At 44.5% G+C, this 19905-nt stretch overlaps 1 protein-coding gene across 3 annotated transcripts in view; it reads right to left on the reverse strand.

Moving 5' to 3' along the window:
- The window catches only part of GAD1 (glutamate decarboxylase 1), a 215150-nt gene that overhangs the window by 62756 nt on the left and 132489 nt on the right, over positions 1-19905 (reverse strand). For all 3 annotated transcript variants that reach the window (XM_085645326.1, XM_085645327.1, XM_085645325.1), the window contains 5 exons: positions 14492-14607; positions 14309-14388; positions 14052-14106; positions 11944-12060; positions 5675-5739 (listed from right to left, as the gene is read on the reverse strand). In XM_085645326.1, the coding sequence (XP_085501452.1) occupies positions 5675-5739; positions 11944-12060; positions 14052-14106; positions 14309-14388; positions 14492-14607 (433 nt within the window). The remainder of the gene's footprint in view (positions 1-5674; positions 5740-11943; positions 12061-14051; positions 14107-14308; positions 14389-14491; positions 14608-19905) is intronic.

A 19905-nucleotide genomic window follows, 5' to 3' on the forward strand; every position in this document is an offset into this window, starting at 1 on the left:
TCAGTTTCAGGAAGTCAGCTTTGTACCATTATTACAGAGATATCCTTAAGGTACATTATTTCACAGTAAACTTTAATTGCAGAATGTTGTTATTAGTCCAGATGAAATGTAAATTATGCCGTTGTAATTTGCGTAGTTTTGAGAGTTTCATGTTATGCTTGTTATGCAAAATTCCTGAAATTCTGCCACTATGGCAGTACATACTGCAAGTGTGCAAGAACAACGTAAATGACCTGAACTTGAGCAGCTGTTGCTCATTGCACTTGTATGTTTCGTGCTATTTTTTTTCAACGGGAAATGAGTCTGGTGGGGTGAAAGAGTCCATCTCTCATGTTGAATCCAGAGTACAGTGCTTTCTGATGCAACAAGATGGAAATCATCCCGCTTGGACTTGGCTCTAGGCAAACCTGATTACCTCACGTTCCTTCCTTAATAGCGCAAGATACTATGTGGTAGTTCCTTCCAACAGTGACTAGCCAAGGATCCGTAGAAAGGAAGATCCACTGCAATCTTTCTCAGCCTACTTTATCTACATGGAAGGGAAGGTAGTACTATAAATATGATAAGGTAGAGGACCAGCACCTGGCTGATCCTGTCCTAGAGATGATGCAAACTGAGTTGACCGTGTCATTTGCAAAGGCACCTGATTGATAGGGTAAGGTTAGAAAAGTGGACATTGTCTTTAAAGTTGCGCTGTTGTCTGCTCAGCAGGTCACTGTTGAAGCCCAAGTAGAGGATTCCTTTCGGCTACTCTATTAAAGACATGTTTCCCCCAGGAGAGCTACAGAACTGCACTGACGTAAGTGGTTGTTCTGTAAATGATCCGTTATTTTATAGTCAAATACACAGCACCATCTAAGAAACAGACAAACAATCCTCAATGTATGCAGAATAGAGCTAAGTGCCTAGTAAGTAGTTTGAAGAAATCTTATGTGGCAAAGCCTGAAAGACAAATGTGTAGCTTCAAAATGACAAATTTGGCTTGGTGGGAATTGTAATGTTATGCTGTGCCACAGAATACTGAAAACAAACTGCAGAGTGTCAAATCCAAAGACAGCTAGATACATTCTCTTGGGAGACACCTGCCTGCCTGGAGCTGCGAGATACAACACATCTAGTTCCATAACTCTGGCACAGCTTGCCTGCGCCTCTAAAAGACATCATGGTTAACCAAAACTTTACAGAAGCACTACTGAAGCTCTATGGGACTAGAAAACCGGTGTCATTATTTTACCCTTGAATCGGGTTTGTCTCCTATTGCAGCACACAGGCCTAGAAAGCTTCTCTTTCCTGTGCCCACTGACCTGGATGTTCAAACGTGCAAGAAAAAAAGACTAAAATGCAACACAGTGATATCAAACCCAAGAATCCTCATTGCTGATAAAAAAGGAGGAGCCACTCTGATCTACAACAGATTTGTTCTAAAAGACCACAACCTAGTCATTAGTTGAATGTCTGTTAGCAAAATGCATGATTAACCCTAATGACTCCTTTAATCTTTGCAACAGCGTGCTAAGCTCCAGGGTTCAACCCTAAATCCTTGGATAAAATATGTGACTTCCATTATGCTTCAAACTTTAACCCCCAAAACTGTCTTTATTGCAATTTCAAGAAAGGGGTGGGTAGACCAGAACAAAAAACAGCTTTAGTCCTGTTGAAAATATGATTGCTTTGAGTTTCACTCAAACCTTCAATGGGGACAACTAATTCAATGGCCTTACGTTGGACCTGATTTTCAACTATAACATGCACACTGACAACCTCCAGATTCATTGGCAAATTTGGTCAAATCACTCTATGACTGCCCTCATCTCCAGAACTAACTTACCATTGTTGACCTAATACCAGAATCATTCAAAGGCAGACAGCCAAACGCTCACTCAAAGATCTCAAAAAAGCTAAATTTGATGAACTCAGTAAAATGATAGACCCTACACTAGCATACCAGGATGACACAGAATCACAGCTAGCAACTATGTGCCACAATATAACATCAATCCTGAGCGCAACTGAATCACAAAAAAATTAACTGGGCCACAAAGCATCAACTAAATAGTGAAATCATGAACTAGACTTACTAAAAAGATAATGCCAGTGGTATAAATGTATATCCCAAGTGGAACAACGCATACAAGCTTTGAAGCAGAGGTTACCATAAAGCTTACCGGGATAAAGGCATCTATGACGCATCTAATCAAACTAGAGAAAGTTTCATCTTCTATCATTAAATCACTAAACCAGAATCATTTAAGAACATTTCTTTCCATCACAACAACAGGACAAAGACTTGCTTCAGATTATTTTAAACAATGATGCAAGGCATTACCCTAAACAGCACACAGGGGCTTATTACAAGGTCAGCAACACCGTTGCAGAAAAGGAACCGCCCGACCATAGGTCGGTGGTTCCGACATCCCAATTTGGATATGACCGCCCATAGGGCGGTCTTAAACATCTATTATACAATAGAAGCTTGTGCGGCGGGCATAATAGGCCCACAGCACAAGCTTCCATTGTAGAATGGAGGGTTGCAAACATCCCTGCACCGTGTGGCATCAGCCCACCTGGCACCTACCATTGTGGAGGGTTAGGTGAGCAGGGGGCCCAGCTAGGGGCCCCCAATGTCGCTTTCTGACAGCCTTTCCATGTCGTAAAGGCCAACATGGAATGGCTGTGGGGGAGCAACATCCTAATCCCGACAGCGGCGAGATTATGCTGTCCTTACGACGCATCAACTGGCTACCTGAGCCCATAGGAAGTGCAGCGGACGGTCCCTCCATCCAATGCCTCTGCCGGCTGCATCGTAATGCGGTGGACGGTCAGCCAAACATCATAATTAGGCCCACAATCTTCACCCTACCTAACCACTCATCTGGTCTCAAAAATCTTGAGTGTTTCTGCATTCAACTCAGTTTCCAAGGAGGAATAAATGCAATAGTGTTTCAACTGCTAATCCAGCATTGCTGGCCAGCTATTGTCCAAACCCTCCTACCCCAGAAAAACTCAGGAAGGAGGAGTTATGACTCTAATACAAAACATTTATTAAACAAAAACAGCTACTCCCTGACCTCCAAGTAAGTTTTTGACCACGTAGAGGGAAGGAATCTGCACACAAAGACATCACTGAAGAGATCATCAGTACTCTCGATGAAGGTCAACTAACAGCCTTGATACATATTTGAACTTTCTGGAACTTCTGATAGGGACGATCATGATATTCTCTGCAGACTGAAAGAGGATTTTGATATACCCGGCACAGAAAAAAATAGATAAGCCCCTTCCTTTCATGGTTATACTGAACAAGTTTGGATTACATCTGCTAAATCGCTCTCCCTAGAGCTATTATGTGAGGTTCCCCAATGCTCAGTCCACCCCCCACTCTTATTCAACTGCTACATGAAGGCTTTGTCTCAGAAACCTTATCAATACAAGATTAATTTCCAAGTGTGTGCTGGCAATACACAAATCTACACCCACCTAGCAAACAAGTGCAAGGGCTACATCATCATCCTCAGCTTACTAGGCAACATTCAGTCTTGGATGAGTGCAAGCTTCCTTTCTTTAAACCAGTCCAAAAGAGAAATCCTCATCCTCGGAGAACAAAACACGCCCAAGCTACTACTTTATTGGCCTTCAATGATTAAGGACCACCCCATCTACGACTCAGAAAGGAAATAATCCTGTGATCATCTTCACCGCTAACCTTTCATTTGAAATCAACGCCATTTTGAATGGGAACAATTTACAGTTCACATTTCTGTGCAGAGTACTTTTCCACCAGTAAATTTCTCACCAAATGGAACCAACATGATGCTTTATTTCAGGGTGGATTGAACGACTACAATGCAATCTATACAGGCTTGCAAAGAACTTGATTGATATGCTCCATAATTTGCAAAACCATTCCCCCAAGATGTGTCTAAATGGAGCTACTTTTGACCATTCTAAACTGTCTATGCAAGTGCTGTTCTGAATTCCAGTGGATGTGAGGATCAAATTCAAGATACTTTGCATCATGCACAAAACCTATTAGAATATCGGCCCAACATACTAACAACAAGCATTTGCAATGCAATAGGTCTAGCATTTACGAGAATTTGAGCTATTGGCATTGTAAATGACAGTAGCTTAAATTCTTGCAAATGCGAGACCTATTGCATTGCAAAAATGTTGGTTACAAGTGCCCCATGCCGCCCTTTCACGTTAATAGAGGCCACGCCCCTTTCTTTAGACGAGCTGTGTCCAAAGAAAGGTCTGCGGCTGCTATTAAAGTGAAAGTGCGGTATGGGGCGCTTGTACCAAAAAAAGCATCCATGCCGGGGTTTCACTTTAATAGCGGTCACGGCCCTTTCTTTAGACACGGCTCGTCTAAAGAAAGGGGCGTGGCCTCTATTTATGTGAAAGCACAGCATGGGGTGCTTGAAAACAACAACCAAAAAGTGAATTAATAATAAAAATTAAAAAATGCGCCCGCATTCGGCGACCGTATATAAACCAAAGGCGCAGCCCCCACTGTGGTGTGCCGTGCTATAAAAAAATAAATAATACATTACTAATAATATAAAAGCATGCGGCGTGCTGCGATGTCGTGGGTGGAATAGGAGTTAGATCATTAAAGAAAATAGTGCTCACCGACTACATAAGGCAGACCGTGTAACAACACAAGTAAAAAGTCCAATCGATATGGGAGGTTACAAATACAGACATGGCGGTACCAAGGAGGGACTACTTAGGCTATTCAACAATGAAAAGCAAAGATTTCACAAGGACAGTAACGGGAGCCAATTGAAAGGCTGGGTGGAAAATGGGCGGAGCTTCTATGCCATACCTCAGTACAGCATACCTCACAGAGCAGCGCATGCGCTGCCCAGACTCAACCTAAAAAATTGTCCCTCTCACTGCATTCCCACAAGAGCCTTCACATCAGCAATACCACATCTCATTCCTCGCTGCCTCTTCAACCGGCAGAATCTTGAAGGACAATCCTTAGAAGTGATAGGTCCTAAGCACCAACTCAAACCAAAACCAAGCGCTGTAAGGGAGCTTTGCTTAAAATGGCAACTAGGACATGATTGAAGTATGTTGGCTGTGCTGTCCTCCTTCACGACCAGTTATTTTCTCAATTATAATGCATTTGTATATTTCCCTCTTTGTTATCAGTAACCACTGCACTTCAAAGTTATGTTAAGATGCCTGGTGGCATTTCATAAAGCACCCAAATGAATAAATAAATCACAAATATCATTGTGTATTAATTACTGTTATGTGTTACTGTTAATTTGTTTTGATTTTATGGAATTCCTACATAGTTTGTGTTTGAACATTGTTTGGAGGACTTTGAAGCGATTAGCAGGACGGATGCAGGAAACAATAAACCGCTTTTTATTAGATCATTTATAACCTGGATACCCCTGTCTGGACGCACTGATATCTTTTAGACTTAATAAACATATATATCAAAGTATAAGGATTGTCAAAAAAAATTATGCCAAGATCTGACAATCTGTTTCACTATTTTATCACCTGCTTTACAAATGATTTCCACTGACCACAATCCCAACACACTGCGAACAATCTAGATCTACACTTGTGGAAAAAAAATGAAGACATTAATGTGAGAGTGTGTGTGTGTGTGTGTGTGTGTTATGAATATACGAGGCCATATTTTCAGTACCTCTCAATTCCATTTAGTTTATGACGATGCTTGCTGGACATCAGCAGTCCTCCACCCCAGGCAGCCTGTTACAAAGCAAACATTCGTAATTAGGGAACAGACATACTTCACTGACTGAAAAACAAATGTATGCTCTCAGATGTAAACGAGCCACTAGAGACTACTTCTGAGTTAATTAAGCATATCATTTTATAAGTATGTTTTCTATTGTTGTTACTATTGGTGTAAACAGTACAGCGTTTTAAAATCTCTGTAATAGCTTCTGTAAAAGATAGTCATTTGAAATGAGTGCTAAATTTGTATACATATATTTTATAAAGTGACAGAAACAGAGAGAGTTGTCAGGCTAACTTCTGCTTTGAATCATCCAGAGAATAGCGATTGTTACTTGGAATTATGCATATCGGATGATAACAAAATCGAATACAATGCTATACATAAAATGAAAATAATTAGTAAGATGCAATGGCAAAAATGGGAGCGTGTCAAAGAAAACTCCCTCGGGCAATAAGCACATTTTAGAGCGATAACTAGCCTAAACTGGTAGCCATTTTAGCAGCATTAACATATCAGTGTTTGAGGTGAATCTCGCGACTACATTAGTCGTATTTCAAGGTCACTATGACCTCGAGTACAGGTGCTGCGGGCAATCGCGGCTCCCATGGACCCTTCTCCAGTCCAGAGATGTTGCATCTGTAAGTGTCTGGGGTTTTTCAGTCCTTTACAGGTTTCTGCGGGTAGACACCAGCAGGGGAAACGTTTTTATATTTACAGGAGGGGAAAAGGCCTGGAAAACGCTATACTTCGTTCCAACTGGGCGCCTCGTAATTGGAGGTAATTATCCCATTCAATAAATAACGATCCTCAATATGTCGTTATTTATCGATGTGATAAATAACACCAAAATACCGACGCATTCGTAATCAAGGCCCAAGCAGTCGTGGAGAAGCCAGCCATTTCGAGATCGCCCGCCAGCTCCAAGCTTTTTGAAATGTAATCAAGGTGAGGACTTTGAGGTCCCCAAATAAGCACGCAGACATGATTGCAAATAAGAATGCAGACATGATTGCAAAAAAAAAATGCAGACATGATTGCAAATAAGAATGCAGAAATGATTGCAAATAAGAATGCAGACATGATTGCAAAAAAGAATGCAGACATGATCGCAAATAAGAATGCAGACATGATTGCAAATAAGAATGCAGAAATGATTGCAAATAAGAATGCAGACATGATCGCAAAAAAGAATGCAGACATGATCGCAAATAAGAATGCAGACATGATCGCAAAAAAGAATGCAGACATGATCGCAAATAAGAATGCAGACATGATCGCAAATAAGAATGCAGAAATGATCGCAAATAAGAATGCAGACATGATCGCAAAAAAGAATGCAGACATGATTGCAAATAGGAATGCAGACATGATCGCAAATAAGAATGCAGACATGATTGCAAAAAAGAATGCAGACATGATTGCAAATAAGAATGCAGACATGATTGCAAATAAGAATGCAGACATGATTGCAAAAAAGAATGCAGAAATGATCGCAAATCAGAATGCAGACATGATTGCAAATAAGAATGCAGAAATGATTGCAAATAAGAATGCAGACATGATTGCAAAAAAGAATGCAGACATGATCGCAAATAAGAATGCAGACATGATCGCAAAAAAGAATGCAGACATGATCGCAAATAAGAATGCAGACATGATCGCAAATAAGAATGCAGAAATGATCGCAAATCAGAATGCAGACATGATTGCAAAAAAGAATGCAGACATGATTGCAAATAAGAATGCAGACATGATTGCAAAAAAGAATGCAGACATGATTGGCAAGGCCTGAAGATTCCTAGTGGTGATTACAGGGATCTGTCCCCACAGAAGACTCTGCTGCATGAGCACTTACAACATACAGCCTCTTACATAGGACATAATCTGGGCTGGAAGTCATGAAGCCGTCAACTGAGAATGTGCTGCCTGCTTGGTCCCCGCACAAGACGATCTGACCATATCACCCCTGTCCTGAACACTCTTGACTGGATCCCGATTGAAGCAAGGAGAGTGCCTTCAAAATAGCCTGCATCATCCACAAAACCCTACATGAAGGCTCAGCGAACTAGCTCACAAGTAAACTACCCATCTCACGTGGTGCCCGCTCCCTTAGAAGTTCCAACTCCCTGTGCCTGGAAACCCCTGTTTACAAAAAGTCGAGAACTCTGAAACAAGGCTTCTCAGACACACCCCAGAACATCTGAAATACCTTCCTGCATGTCATCGGGGTAAACCCCTCACATGCCTCATTCAAAAAATGAACTGAAAATCCTCCCATCAGCAATATCTCCCAACCAAACATCTGTTTTATAAACTTTGTATTAAATCATATCTGAACTGGCTCCGAACCCTCAAGCACTAAGTTTATAAACTGAATGTATTTATAATCTAATATGCAATTGTAATAATGCTAATGTACTGCTCAGATGATCTTTATAAAGAATTCTGATACCGTTGAGGTCTGGTTTGCGCTATATAAGACTGCTAATAAATAAAGAAATGTCTTTTGTGCTATAAATATGACTTGCCTGGCCAGAGCTGGTGGCAATACTGTGCTAACCTATTTGAGAGGCGGAAATATATTCTATTAGCGTTGAGAAACTGGTCACTTTGGATTGGTTGGGGTAACTCTTGACTTGGATTGGCTGGGATCGTCTCTTTAGTTGTTTGTTGGCTATGGGGATGCTCCAGTGATGTAAGCTCTGAGATGACTGTCAAGCTTGTCTGCCTCAGTCAGACATTGCTGGCGCCTAAGGCAGGTGAAAGAGTGAGTGACTCGCATCAAGGTGTCAGTGGTGTTCCGTACACTCTTCCATAGCCCTGAAGCAGCCTCTGTGGAGCGAACCAGGGCCAGAGTCGTTCTGTTTGTGAGTGCTTCAATGGTGCTTCAGACTTTCCACTGGGACTGTACTTACTGACGCAGAGCACTCTTGCTAGCGCAGGGTTCAGGTCAACATTGATGGCTTTGGGCAGAACCACCCTTGCAACTAAAAGCCTTTACCTTAGGCCCCTTTACCTCAGGCCTACACTGCTACTCAGACTGCTATGAGGCAGTGCATGCGAGATGTGACTCACCTGACAAAAAAAGCTCCTAGCTGTAGAACGGCTCTGCATTTGCTGTGAAACTTTTGTGTGTGCGAAGGATGCTTGCACTGTTAGCTCACATGTTGCACCTGGTTCGTGGAAGCTTGCATTGCTGCTCCATTTGCTTTAATCATTATGTGTAAAGGATGTTTGCGCTGCTTCTGCCTGCATATGCCATGTATGTGTGAGAGAGAAGCTTGCAATACTGATGTACACATTGGTTCCTATTCTCTGTGCGTGTGAGGGAACCTTCCCCACCTGGTGTTTGCGTGGCACTTGTTTTATGTGTGTTGTGGGGGTATGGAGGAAAGCAAGCACTACTGCTGATTTTGTTATAGCTGTTATGTGTGAGCAAGGGAAGTTTTTTTTCTGAGCGGCTGCCTCTTTTTCTCTACTATTCTCTGGATTTTCCTTTGTTTCCCCCTTGCATTCGGCGCTACTCTACCTACACCCTACACGTCTCCCCTTTGTAACCTGTGGTAATCCCCTTGTGCTCTGCACTGCTCACCCCTTCCATCTAGCACTGCTAGCGCCTTCCACCCTCACTCCTTTTCTACTACTGTCCTGCTCCGTGAGCTGATCACCTCTTGCACCCCGACCTGCCCTCTTGGATCCGGAGCTGCTCCCCTTTGCACTACTCAGACTTGCCCCAGGTTCCAGTTTTATTTTTAGCCGGCCCCTCTTCGCCTTGTACCTTGCAGAGCTCCCTGTTAAGCCCTGCACATCTTCCATTTGCACTCTGTGCTGCCGTGATGTACCCTTTGCTGCTACTCTTTGTGCTCTGCACTTCTTCTCCCTCGCATATTGCATTACCCCCTTGGACCCCACACGGCTCTGCCCCTGACATTCTGCACTACTTTCCCATGTACCCTATGTGCTCTCAGAAACACACTGCAGTCTACGCATGTGCACTGCCATTACCCACTTGCACACTGTGCTTTACCCCTTTGCATCACACCCTGTTCTCATCCCTTGCATATTGCATTACCCCCTTGAGCCCAACACTCTCCGGCCCCTAACATTCTGCACTACTTTCCCATGTACCCTATGTGCTCTCAGAAACACACTGCAGTCTACGCATGTGCACTGCCATTACCCACTTGCACACTGTGCTTTACCCCTTTGCATCACACCCTGTTCTCATCCCTTGCATACTGCATTACCCCCTTGAGTCCAACACTGTCCGGCCCCTGACATTCTGCACTACTTTCCCACGCACCCTATGTGCTCTCAAAAACACACTGCAGTGTACGCAAACGCACTGCGCTTACTCGCTTGCACACACTTCACCTCCTTGCAGCACACCCTAGGCTCACCCCTTCCCCCTTGCATATTGCATTACCCCCTTGCCCCACACTGCTCTGCCCCTGAAACACTGCACTACTTTCCCATGTACTCTATGTGTTCTCAAACACATGCTGCAATGCACACTTGTGCACTGCCCTTACCCGCTTGCACACTACGCTTCACCTCATGCATCACACACTGCGCTCACCCCTCGCATATTGCATTACTCCCTTGAACCCAACACTGCTCTGTCCCTGACATTCTGCACGTCATTCCAATGTACCCTATATGCTCTCAAAACCATGCTGCAGTACACACACTGCCCTTAACTGCTTGCACAAGCGTCACCTCCTTGCACTCCACACTGCTCTCCCCCTGTAACGCTCTCAAAAAGACACTGTAGTGCATGCATGTATACTGTGCTTATCCCCTTGCACATTGCACTTCTCCTAGTAACACACCCTGCGTTGACCCGTTAACCATGTGATACTCCCTCATATACGCTGTACTGCTACCCCTGTGAGGGGTGATGCCCTGAAACCGGTCCCAGGATGCTTGTTTCCGGTCCAGGGAGGACCTGCCTTGGCTGTTCGGGCTGGGCTGTTTCCATAAGACAGAGAGTCAAGACTGATTTGCATATGGTTGGGTCTAAACTGGGATGGCATTGTGAGCAAAAGAACAATGGATTTAAACCAGATCTGTTGACTAGGGGTGAATGTTTGATTTTCTCTGCATTCCGTCCATCATCTGTGTGTCTTTTACTATCTCGCCCTAAGTGCGCCGGTTATGCCCAGATGTGTGTCCCAGGCTCACTGTGTCATCGGATTCAAGCTAGCCTGGCTGATGAGGGGTGATGCCCTGAAACTGGTCCCAGGATGCTTGTTTCCGGTCCAGGGAGGACCTGGTTTGGCAGTTCGGGCTAGACTGTTTCCATAAGGCACAGGGTTAGGACTGATTTGCATATGACTGGGTCTATACTGGGGTGGCGAAGCAAGCTAAAGGAGGATGGATTTAACCCAGGTCTATGGACTGGGGGTGAATATTTGATTTGCTCTGCATTCCGTCCATCATCTGTGTGTCTGGTAATGCTACCCTTGGCACACCCTGCACTTCTTTCCCTTGCACCACGCCCTGCTCCTCCCGACACCCTGGCATCTTGCACCATGCACAGTTCTCCCGCTTACACCCTGTGCACTCCTCTTCTTCTTGTCAAAAGTGACAATTGTTTTGGCTTTTGTAATGTGAAACAAAAGGTGTTCAACAAGCTTCGTTGACACACAACTCGGATACAGCATGGGCAGCAGCAGTGCCAGCTTCCTTATCAGACAGAAGTTACAAGCTTCTTTATTCATGTACATAGAACAGGTTCAAAACGTGAAATAACTATGCAAGATTTCTGGCACTTGAGAAATAAGCACTCACTCCAGCTACCCACGTGCTACCCCTTCGGTGCATTACTCAAGGATGTTAACATATTTTCAGTATACTAAAGTCAAAACAATTGGCAGTGCCAAGAGGGTCTAGTTAAACGCCTTAGCACAGATCTGCGAGCAAGTTGCTTTCTCAGGGCACTCATCAGTGATCATGAGGTGATCTGCATTGACTTCTATATGTGCAAATTATGTTTTTTGTAGGATTTATTGTTTTTAAGTTTTGTAATCGTGGCTTGGATGTCTACTACCAAAAGCACGTTTAACGCTGTATTTAGGCCTTGGTCTATTACATTATATGCAAAAACTGCAAAGATGGCTGTACTGGGATTTGGTGTAACAATCTTCACAAGTGCAGAAGATCTTTGTCATCAATGCCCACTGGACCGAATATCAACCACTGCTACTTACATCGACGTGGAGCCACAGATCATACTTTTCACATATGTCTGCAATCTCGTGAATTGGATCGAAGGCCCCATATACAGTTGTGCCCGCTGTGGCATTCACATAGAGTGGCACTTGACCCTGCAACGTGAAAACAGATTGATTGTAGAAATACTGACTGGATTATTTGGAAATTCGTTTTTTACTTCAGACATTTTAAACAAAAAAGTTTAATGTAAGAGAATTTAGATTAATGTGCGTACTTAGCATTGTAATTGGCAAATTCATTTAAATGTTTAAAAAACACGGCTAAAATATTTTTGGGGAACAAAGACACCAGTCATCAAAGAGCATATGTAAAGACTAAGCGTTAAATCCATGCAATGAGATCAGTGACGTAGAAAGAGTGCCATGGGCCCTGCTGCAACCAAAGAAAATGGGCCCTTGCCATAGTAAAATACAGTCATAATTGAAGTGCAATGGGTGCCTAACATCTTGGGGTCCTGGTGTCACTACACTTGCTGCACTAGTGATAGCTACACACCTAGATGAGTTACTATTTCACAGCACAAACTGGCCCGTAGGCATTTTAAAAAAGACGCTGACGTAGAAGTCTTTCTGGTGTGGGAGGTTTTCTAGATAGTGGCTTACCAAATAAGAAGAATATTCTGAAAGGGAAAACCGCAGAGGCACTCAGGGGCGTAACTACCATTTGTGCATCATGTGCAGTGGTACCTGGACCCAGAGCCCTGAGAGCCCAAGGAACCCTGATGATTGCTGTATTTTGCGGCCCCAATAGCAGTCAAAGGGGTCATTTTCGTTGCTTACACCAGAACCCAGAGCATCCCTGCTACGCTATTGGAGCTACCACGGCACTGAAGGCACCCACCATAATTAGACACCCCTACTAGATGTGACTAAAACAGTTTTGGTGAAAATTCACATTGCCGGTAGGTCCACCATGTCATGGCAACAGAGCCGGCCGATAAATATTTGGGGGGTTTTCTAAGACAGACCCATGCACCAGGGGCTTGTATCCAGAAACAAAATAAATAATATCCCTGGTGCACAGGGAGGTTTTTTGGCATTTTTCTTTAATCTCTGCCAGGGACCTCTGTTGCTTGCATGGTTGTCCTGTGCAGGAAAAGACAGCATGATAAACCCAATTCTCACTAAGGGAGGCCTTCCAAAGCCATGCAAATGGCGTGCCTTTTGCAGTTACCCACCACTAGGGCACTTCGGACAGTGGAGGCGGCTGAGGCTATGCCGGCGGAAACAAAGAACGCCTCCGTCTCAAAACGAGGCAGTGGAGCCCAGAGTTGGACAGAGAAGACTTCTGTTGATTTTTGGCAGATGCTGTGTTAATTAAGCCTAGGCAAAGTTTGCGGAACTCCACGAAGTGACAAAAAAACTCTGCGGAGTTCTGCAAGAGGCAGAATGCGGCACAACCTGCCATTCGCGCTGATCTTACAGTCACTTGGGTAGAAATTCTACTCGAGCGGCAGCTCGCATTCGCCAACTTACCGCAGGCGATCGCGAGCGGGGAAGCTGATCTTCCTGCCGCTCTGGTAGAAATTCTCCCCGAGTGGCAGCTCGTGCTCGACAACTTCCCATTGGCGATTGCAAGCGGGGAAAAAACTACGCGGAGCAGAGTTTTCTGCACTTTGCGAGCGCTGCGGAGCGCGGAGTGCAGAAAACTCCACAAACGAAGAGGAGTTCACTGCCCAGGATTAGTGTTAGCGCCCACTTCTATGTGTGCTCCCTCGTTTCGATTTCTGTTATTGGCCTGGTTCGTCTTCAGATTGGTTAGCATTGGATTTTAATGCCTAAAATATAAACAGATGCAAGCTACAATTAAAGAACAGATGTTTTATCAAATTATTTTTCTAGTTAGTGCACAGGGATATTCTTGGAATCTAAAAAATCCTTCCTGTACCCAATTGAAACTACAACAGAAAAAAAAACGATTGCATTCATGCGTACTACATTGTAAACTTCTAAACTAAAGGTTCTACTGTCAATTGACTACCAAATCTCTCGATATATGAACGAGATGTTTATGGGGAACATGTAAATTAAAACTACACGATTCAAGAGTTAGTGTGCTGAAAAACATGCACAAGGTGGCACACCTGTTCCTTAGCTGCTAGAATTTTTGCTTCCAAATCAGCTGGTATTATTTTCCCTCTGTAATTAAATGCAGAAACAGACATGTATGAAAAGAATGACAAACTACACGATAAAACATTGGCCACGGAATAAATAGTTTGAAGGTACATTTCCAATAGACCATTTGCAACTTGGCGCACGGTTATTGGCCCATATTTACAAATAATAAAATATACTTCACAAACATTCATGATACAAACACTTGCATGCCCAGTCTTACCGTTCATTGCATTTTATTAAAACCACATTCTCCGTACCGAATCCAAGAGCCGCGCCCGCTTTCTTTATTGAATAGTGACTCTGGAAGAAAACAGGACCGGGCGTTTTACACAGAAGTGTTACAAAACGATAGCACAATCCACTACCAAATAAAACCAAAAATGTCAGCACACAAAATACGTACGTGCTCTGACGTAAAGAGGACCAGGTTAGGGACTGCTGACATGCCTTTGGACTTCACGGCAGGGAAGTACTTGTAGCGAGCCGCCATGATGCCGTACATGTTGGAGATAGCCCCGCCTAGAAGTAAGCCAATGGGAGGCATTTTAACAGAGTAGGATGTCGAGGGAAACAGATTAGAAACCATACGTCAACTGACACGCTTAAAGTACATCTTTGAGTCTCCTGTGAACTGTTAGGCATTAGAAAACCATTAGGAGCTGTTTTGAGAAATCACTTGAGGAAGGAAAACTGCCAAGGACCTGTTGAAGGGCAGACAAAGTACTTATCTTTAAATGAGGCTAAAGAGAGTGGCCTTGGGAACTGTTGTGCTCACCTTTAAAGTCTGGTAAAATACTGTCTCAGATCTTGGTGAAAATTATAACAGAAGGTTTGTAAGAAGGTTATTTTTCTAACAGAAGCAAATTTAGCGTTGTTGAAAGAAACTTATGGCAAGCAATTGGTAGTCATTAATAACAAGCATTTGCAATGGAAGAGGTCTCACATTCACGCAAGTTTGAGCTATTGGCATTGTAAAGGACAATGCCTTTTATTTATGTTTCGGGTTTTAAAACATAAATAGAAGGCATTGTCATTTACAATACTAATAGCTTAAACTCTTGCACATGTGAGACCTATTGCATTGCAATAAAGGGCCTTCTTGACCGCTTTTTTTAGATTGCAAATATCAGAGGAAGAGACCGGCCTGCGACGTCTTTGAAATAGTGATAAATAGTGCAGTGAAGAAGATGTGTAAGTGTTGCAAATTACACAGACAAAAAGTGTGAAGTGAGCGTTTACATATGATCCGAGCTATAAACACTAACAAAGCGCTCCAACACCTTTCGCTCTGTGATTACACTGTCGAGGCTCCGGAGGAAGAGTGGGGGGGCTATTTCCTGCCCTCTGCGTGATTTGAGTGTGCAGTGTGCTTTGCGTAATGTCATTGCTCTCTTTGGCCTGATAAAAAACACTCCAGCACTAGTAGGGCCCTGGCTTCACCTCCTGGTGCAGGGTCGGGCTGTGCTTTGTGGCAGGCATGGAGGGAGGGATGGAGGGATGGGCTCAGCTGCAGCTCCGACCTCGTACAGTACAGAGGTGGTGGTATTGGTGGTGGTGGTATTGGTATTGGTGGTGGGGGTGGTATTGGTGGTACTGGTATTGGTGGTGGCATTGTTGGTGGTGATATTGGTGGTGGCATTGGTGGTATTGGTGGTGGTAGTATTGGTGGTGGCGGGATTGGTTGGTGGTGGTATTGGTGGTGGTGGTACTGGTATTGGTAGTGGTGGCATTGGTGGTGGTCTTGGTGGTGGTGGTGGTATTGGTGGTGGGGTATTGGTGGTGATGGTTGTATTGGTGGTGGTATTGGTGATGGTATTGGTGGTGGTGGTATTGGTATCGGTCGTGGTATTGGTGGTGGTGGTATTGGTGGTAGCGGTATTGGTGGTGGTATTGGTGGTGGTGGTGGTAATGGTGGTGGTATTGATGGGGGTGGTATTGGTGGTGGTGGTAGTGGGGTGGTGGTATTGGTGGTTGTGGTATTGGTGGTGCTATTGGTGGTGGTATTGGTGGTGGTATTGGTGGTGGTGGTGGTAGTGGTGGGGGTAATGATGGTGGTATTGGTGGGGGTGGTATTGTGGTGGTGGTATTGGTGGTGGTGGTAGTGGGGTGGTGGTATTGGTGGTTTTGGTATTGGTGGTGGTGATATTGGTGGTGATGGTAATATTGGTGGTGGTATTAGTGGAGGTATTGGTGGTGGTATTGGTATTGGTGGTGGTGGTATTAGCGGTGTTAATGGCGATGGTGGTATTGGATTGGTGGTGGTGATATTGGTGGTGGTGGTATTGGTGGTGGTTTGGTGGTGGTATTGGTGCTGTGGCTGTGGTGGTATTGGTGGTGGTGGTATTGGTGGTGGTGGTGGAGGTGGTGATGTTGATGGTGGTGGTGGTATTGATGGTGGTGCTATTGGTGGTGGTGGTGGTATTGGTGGTGGTATTGGTGGAGGTATTGGTGGTATTGGTGATGTGGTGGTATTGGTGGTGGGGTACTGGCGGTGGTATTGGTGGAGGTGGTTATGTTGATGGTATTGGTGGTGGTGGTATTGGTGATGGTGGTGGTATTGGTGGTGGTTGTATTTGTATTGGTGGTGGTATTGGTGGTGGTATTGGTGGTGGTGGTGGGATTGGTGGTGGTGGTATGGGTGATGGTGGTGGTATGGGTGATGGTGGTATTGGTGGTGGTATTGGTGGTGGGATTGGTGATGGGATTGGTGGTGGTGGTGGTATGGGTGATGGTGGTGGTTGTATTGGTGGTGTTATTGGTGGTGGTGGTACTGGCAGTGGTGGTATTCGTTTTATTGGTGGTGGTGATGGTGGTGGTGGTATTGGTGGTGGGGTATTGGCGGTGGTATTGGTGGTGGTGGTTATGTTGGTGGTATTGGTGATGGTGGTGATATTGGTGGTGGTGGTGGTAGTGGTGGTGGTCCTATTTGTATTGGTGGTGGTGGTATTGGTGATGTTGGTGGTATTGGTGGTGGTGCTGGTGGGATTGGTGTGGGATTGATGGTGGTGGTGGTATGGGTGATGGTGGTGGTGGTATTGGTGGTGGTATTGGTGGTGGTATTGATGGTGGTGGTATTGGTGGTATTGGTGGTGGTGGTATTGGATTACTGGTGGCGGTAATGGCGGTGGTGGTATTGGTGTTGGTGGTGGTGGTATTGGTGGTGGTGGTATTGGTGGTGGTACTGGTGGTGGTATTGGTGGTGGTGGTATTGGTGGTGGTGGTATTGGTGGCGGTATTGGTGGTAGTATTGGTGGTGGTGGTGTTGGTGGTGGTGGCACTGGTGGTGGTGGTATTATTGGGGGTGGTGGTGGTATTGGTGGTGGTGGAGATGGTGGAATTGATGTTGGTGGTGGTACTGCTGGTGGAATTGGTGGTGGTGGCATTGGTGGTGGTGGCATTGGTGGTGCTGGTTTTGGTGGTGGTGTTGTTAATAAAACAGGCTTTTGAAAACAATCTATCAGGTGGCTTAGAGCAGATGACATGTAACACAGATGTGCTGTTGTCAGCTTCAGCCCATTAGCACACAATTATGGGCTACTTGGAATTCACATGACTTAATTCGCTAATCATTTCTAAATCTATTTCATTGGGGAGGGGGGGGGGGAGGTTTGAAACAGACACAAGATAATGCCGGGATCAAGTGATTGAAAGCGGGCGCCCGTGTTGCTTAAAAAAACACAAGCGGTTTCAGCTGAAGCAGCGCATGTTGGCATGCAGTAAGAGAAATTCAATAAAGTAAATAGTGCTTTCAGACTAAATAACCGGTCCCGTGTAACAACCGAAGTAAAGGAGCCAGTAACCATGGGAGGTTACAAATGAAGACAAGTCCATACTAAGGAGGGACTAACAAGCCTATTAAGAAATCCGAAGGCAGCATTTACGGAAGACATTGCCACAATCCAATGAAAAATATGGGAGGAGAGTGGGCGTGGCTTCTCTCCCATACTCTACTACAGCAGTCTCGCAGAGTGAACAGCGCATGCGTGCTGTCGCTAGGCTCGACCTAAAAAAGACATGTTATTGAACAGTAAGGTTATAGTGCACATCATCTAGGAACAGGCAATCAACACTGGATTACCCAGTTAAGCGTGACATTCCACGGAATCATTCTCGTGCCACAAAGCTTCTTCACTGCGGTTCAGCAAGAAACTGATTTGAGAATCGACACACAAACACCAACTATGTTTATTAATATATCTGTGGTGAGTCAGTGTCAACAGCATAATATAGGGGTTTTCCTCCGTGTGAACAAAAATGCTACCAACTGCTTAATGTGTGCTAGTGTTTGAGATGCTCGACACCAGCACTTATTTGGAAACACTGGCACATAATTATGAGAATATTTCACACGATGGCACTGTGTGTGTTTTGTTTTTAGCAGAGATTATTAGTGGAATATTTAACTATTTAATATGTCTTACCAACATGACAAAACTAGGACTTAAACCTACATTTTAAAGTGACATGTGAACAATGCCAGCTGTAGTGGACCTGTGTGAAATACTTTGGGCGCTGGCAAAAAATGTTTTGGCAAATTAAGCAGTGGCTACCCCATACTTCTAAATCTTTATGTCAGCTCAGTTTTCCAGACTTTCCTTTCTGCATGAAATATGGGTCATCCCTTCAATGAAAAGCTTAGCGCATTGTGAGTTCAGGCCAAATTGTAAAGCTGTGTTAAAACACTAAGTGCCTGATTCCGAGTTGGGCGTTGTGGAGCCGGCTACGCCTCGCTGCTACACCGCCAAACCCATGGTCGGGCGGCCTGCTAGATTATGAGTGTTTCTCCTGTCTGGCGGGCTTTTTTGTACGTTCTCGCGGCGGGGCATCAGACAATGGGCACTGCAATGAGAACGCCAAAAACAGTGCCTCCGCGGCATTGACTCTAAAGTTCATGCCGTGCAGGAAATAGGGTACATGCACACAGGGGGGCACATGTTGTGCCCCCCTGCAAGCACACCCAGGCCCAGAGGCACAAAGGGGCCCTGTAGGGCCCTCTTTGCTTCCTCTCCGCCACGGTTTTCATGGAGGAGGAACTGACATGCAAACTCTGGCAGAGAGGAAACTTGTAATATGCTTGGCGGGACCACGAGGGTCCTGCCAAGCATATTGTTGCCTCTACACCACAGCACCACTGCCAAGGAATGCCAATTACCTGGTGGCTGCGGCAAGGCAATTGTGGTCCGACTGCTCAAATTGTAATAGGGCGGTCCGAAGACCGCCAGCACTGTGCCCCTGCAAGTCTGGTGTCCTGTACACCACCAGACTCGTAATTGAGTCCTAAGTCCACACTACTATTGCGAGTTATAAAAGAACCTAAGAAATGGTAAAGAGACGATCATCACATTGTAATACTCTATCTATGAAAAAAAGAGGAGGAACAACTTCATTTCAGTCACAGATTGCATCAGGGTCGGGCTGGTCTATCTGGGAATCAGGCATTGCCCAAAGGTCTGGCCTGACAGGTCAATGTGTTGGCCATTTTTCTGGCTGTTTGTGGGCCTGTAATATGGTACTAGCCCAGCTCTAAACCCAAGCTGGCTCTCATCCTGAATTTTATTTGATTGTGCCCATTCGTGAATTCTATACATTAAGATTCCACCTACAGTTTCAACTGTAGAGTCAATCAGGGAAATTAGTTGATAACAGGTGGGATTGTCCCTATTTCCTTTCTTAAAAATAAGGATAATTAACAACTTAAACAAAGAAAAAGGGATTTGGGTGGCGAGAATATTTGTGACCAAAGGGGTATAAATCTTCAAAATTATTTTGAAAAAGATCCATTGCCATCCCATCTGGACCATGTGGTTTTCCATTGGG

This window comes from Triturus cristatus, chromosome 3_1 (genome assembly GCF_964204655.1).
Source record: "Triturus cristatus chromosome 3_1, aTriCri1.1, whole genome shotgun sequence".
Lineage (NCBI taxonomy): Eukaryota > Metazoa > Chordata > Amphibia > Caudata > Salamandridae > Triturus > Triturus cristatus.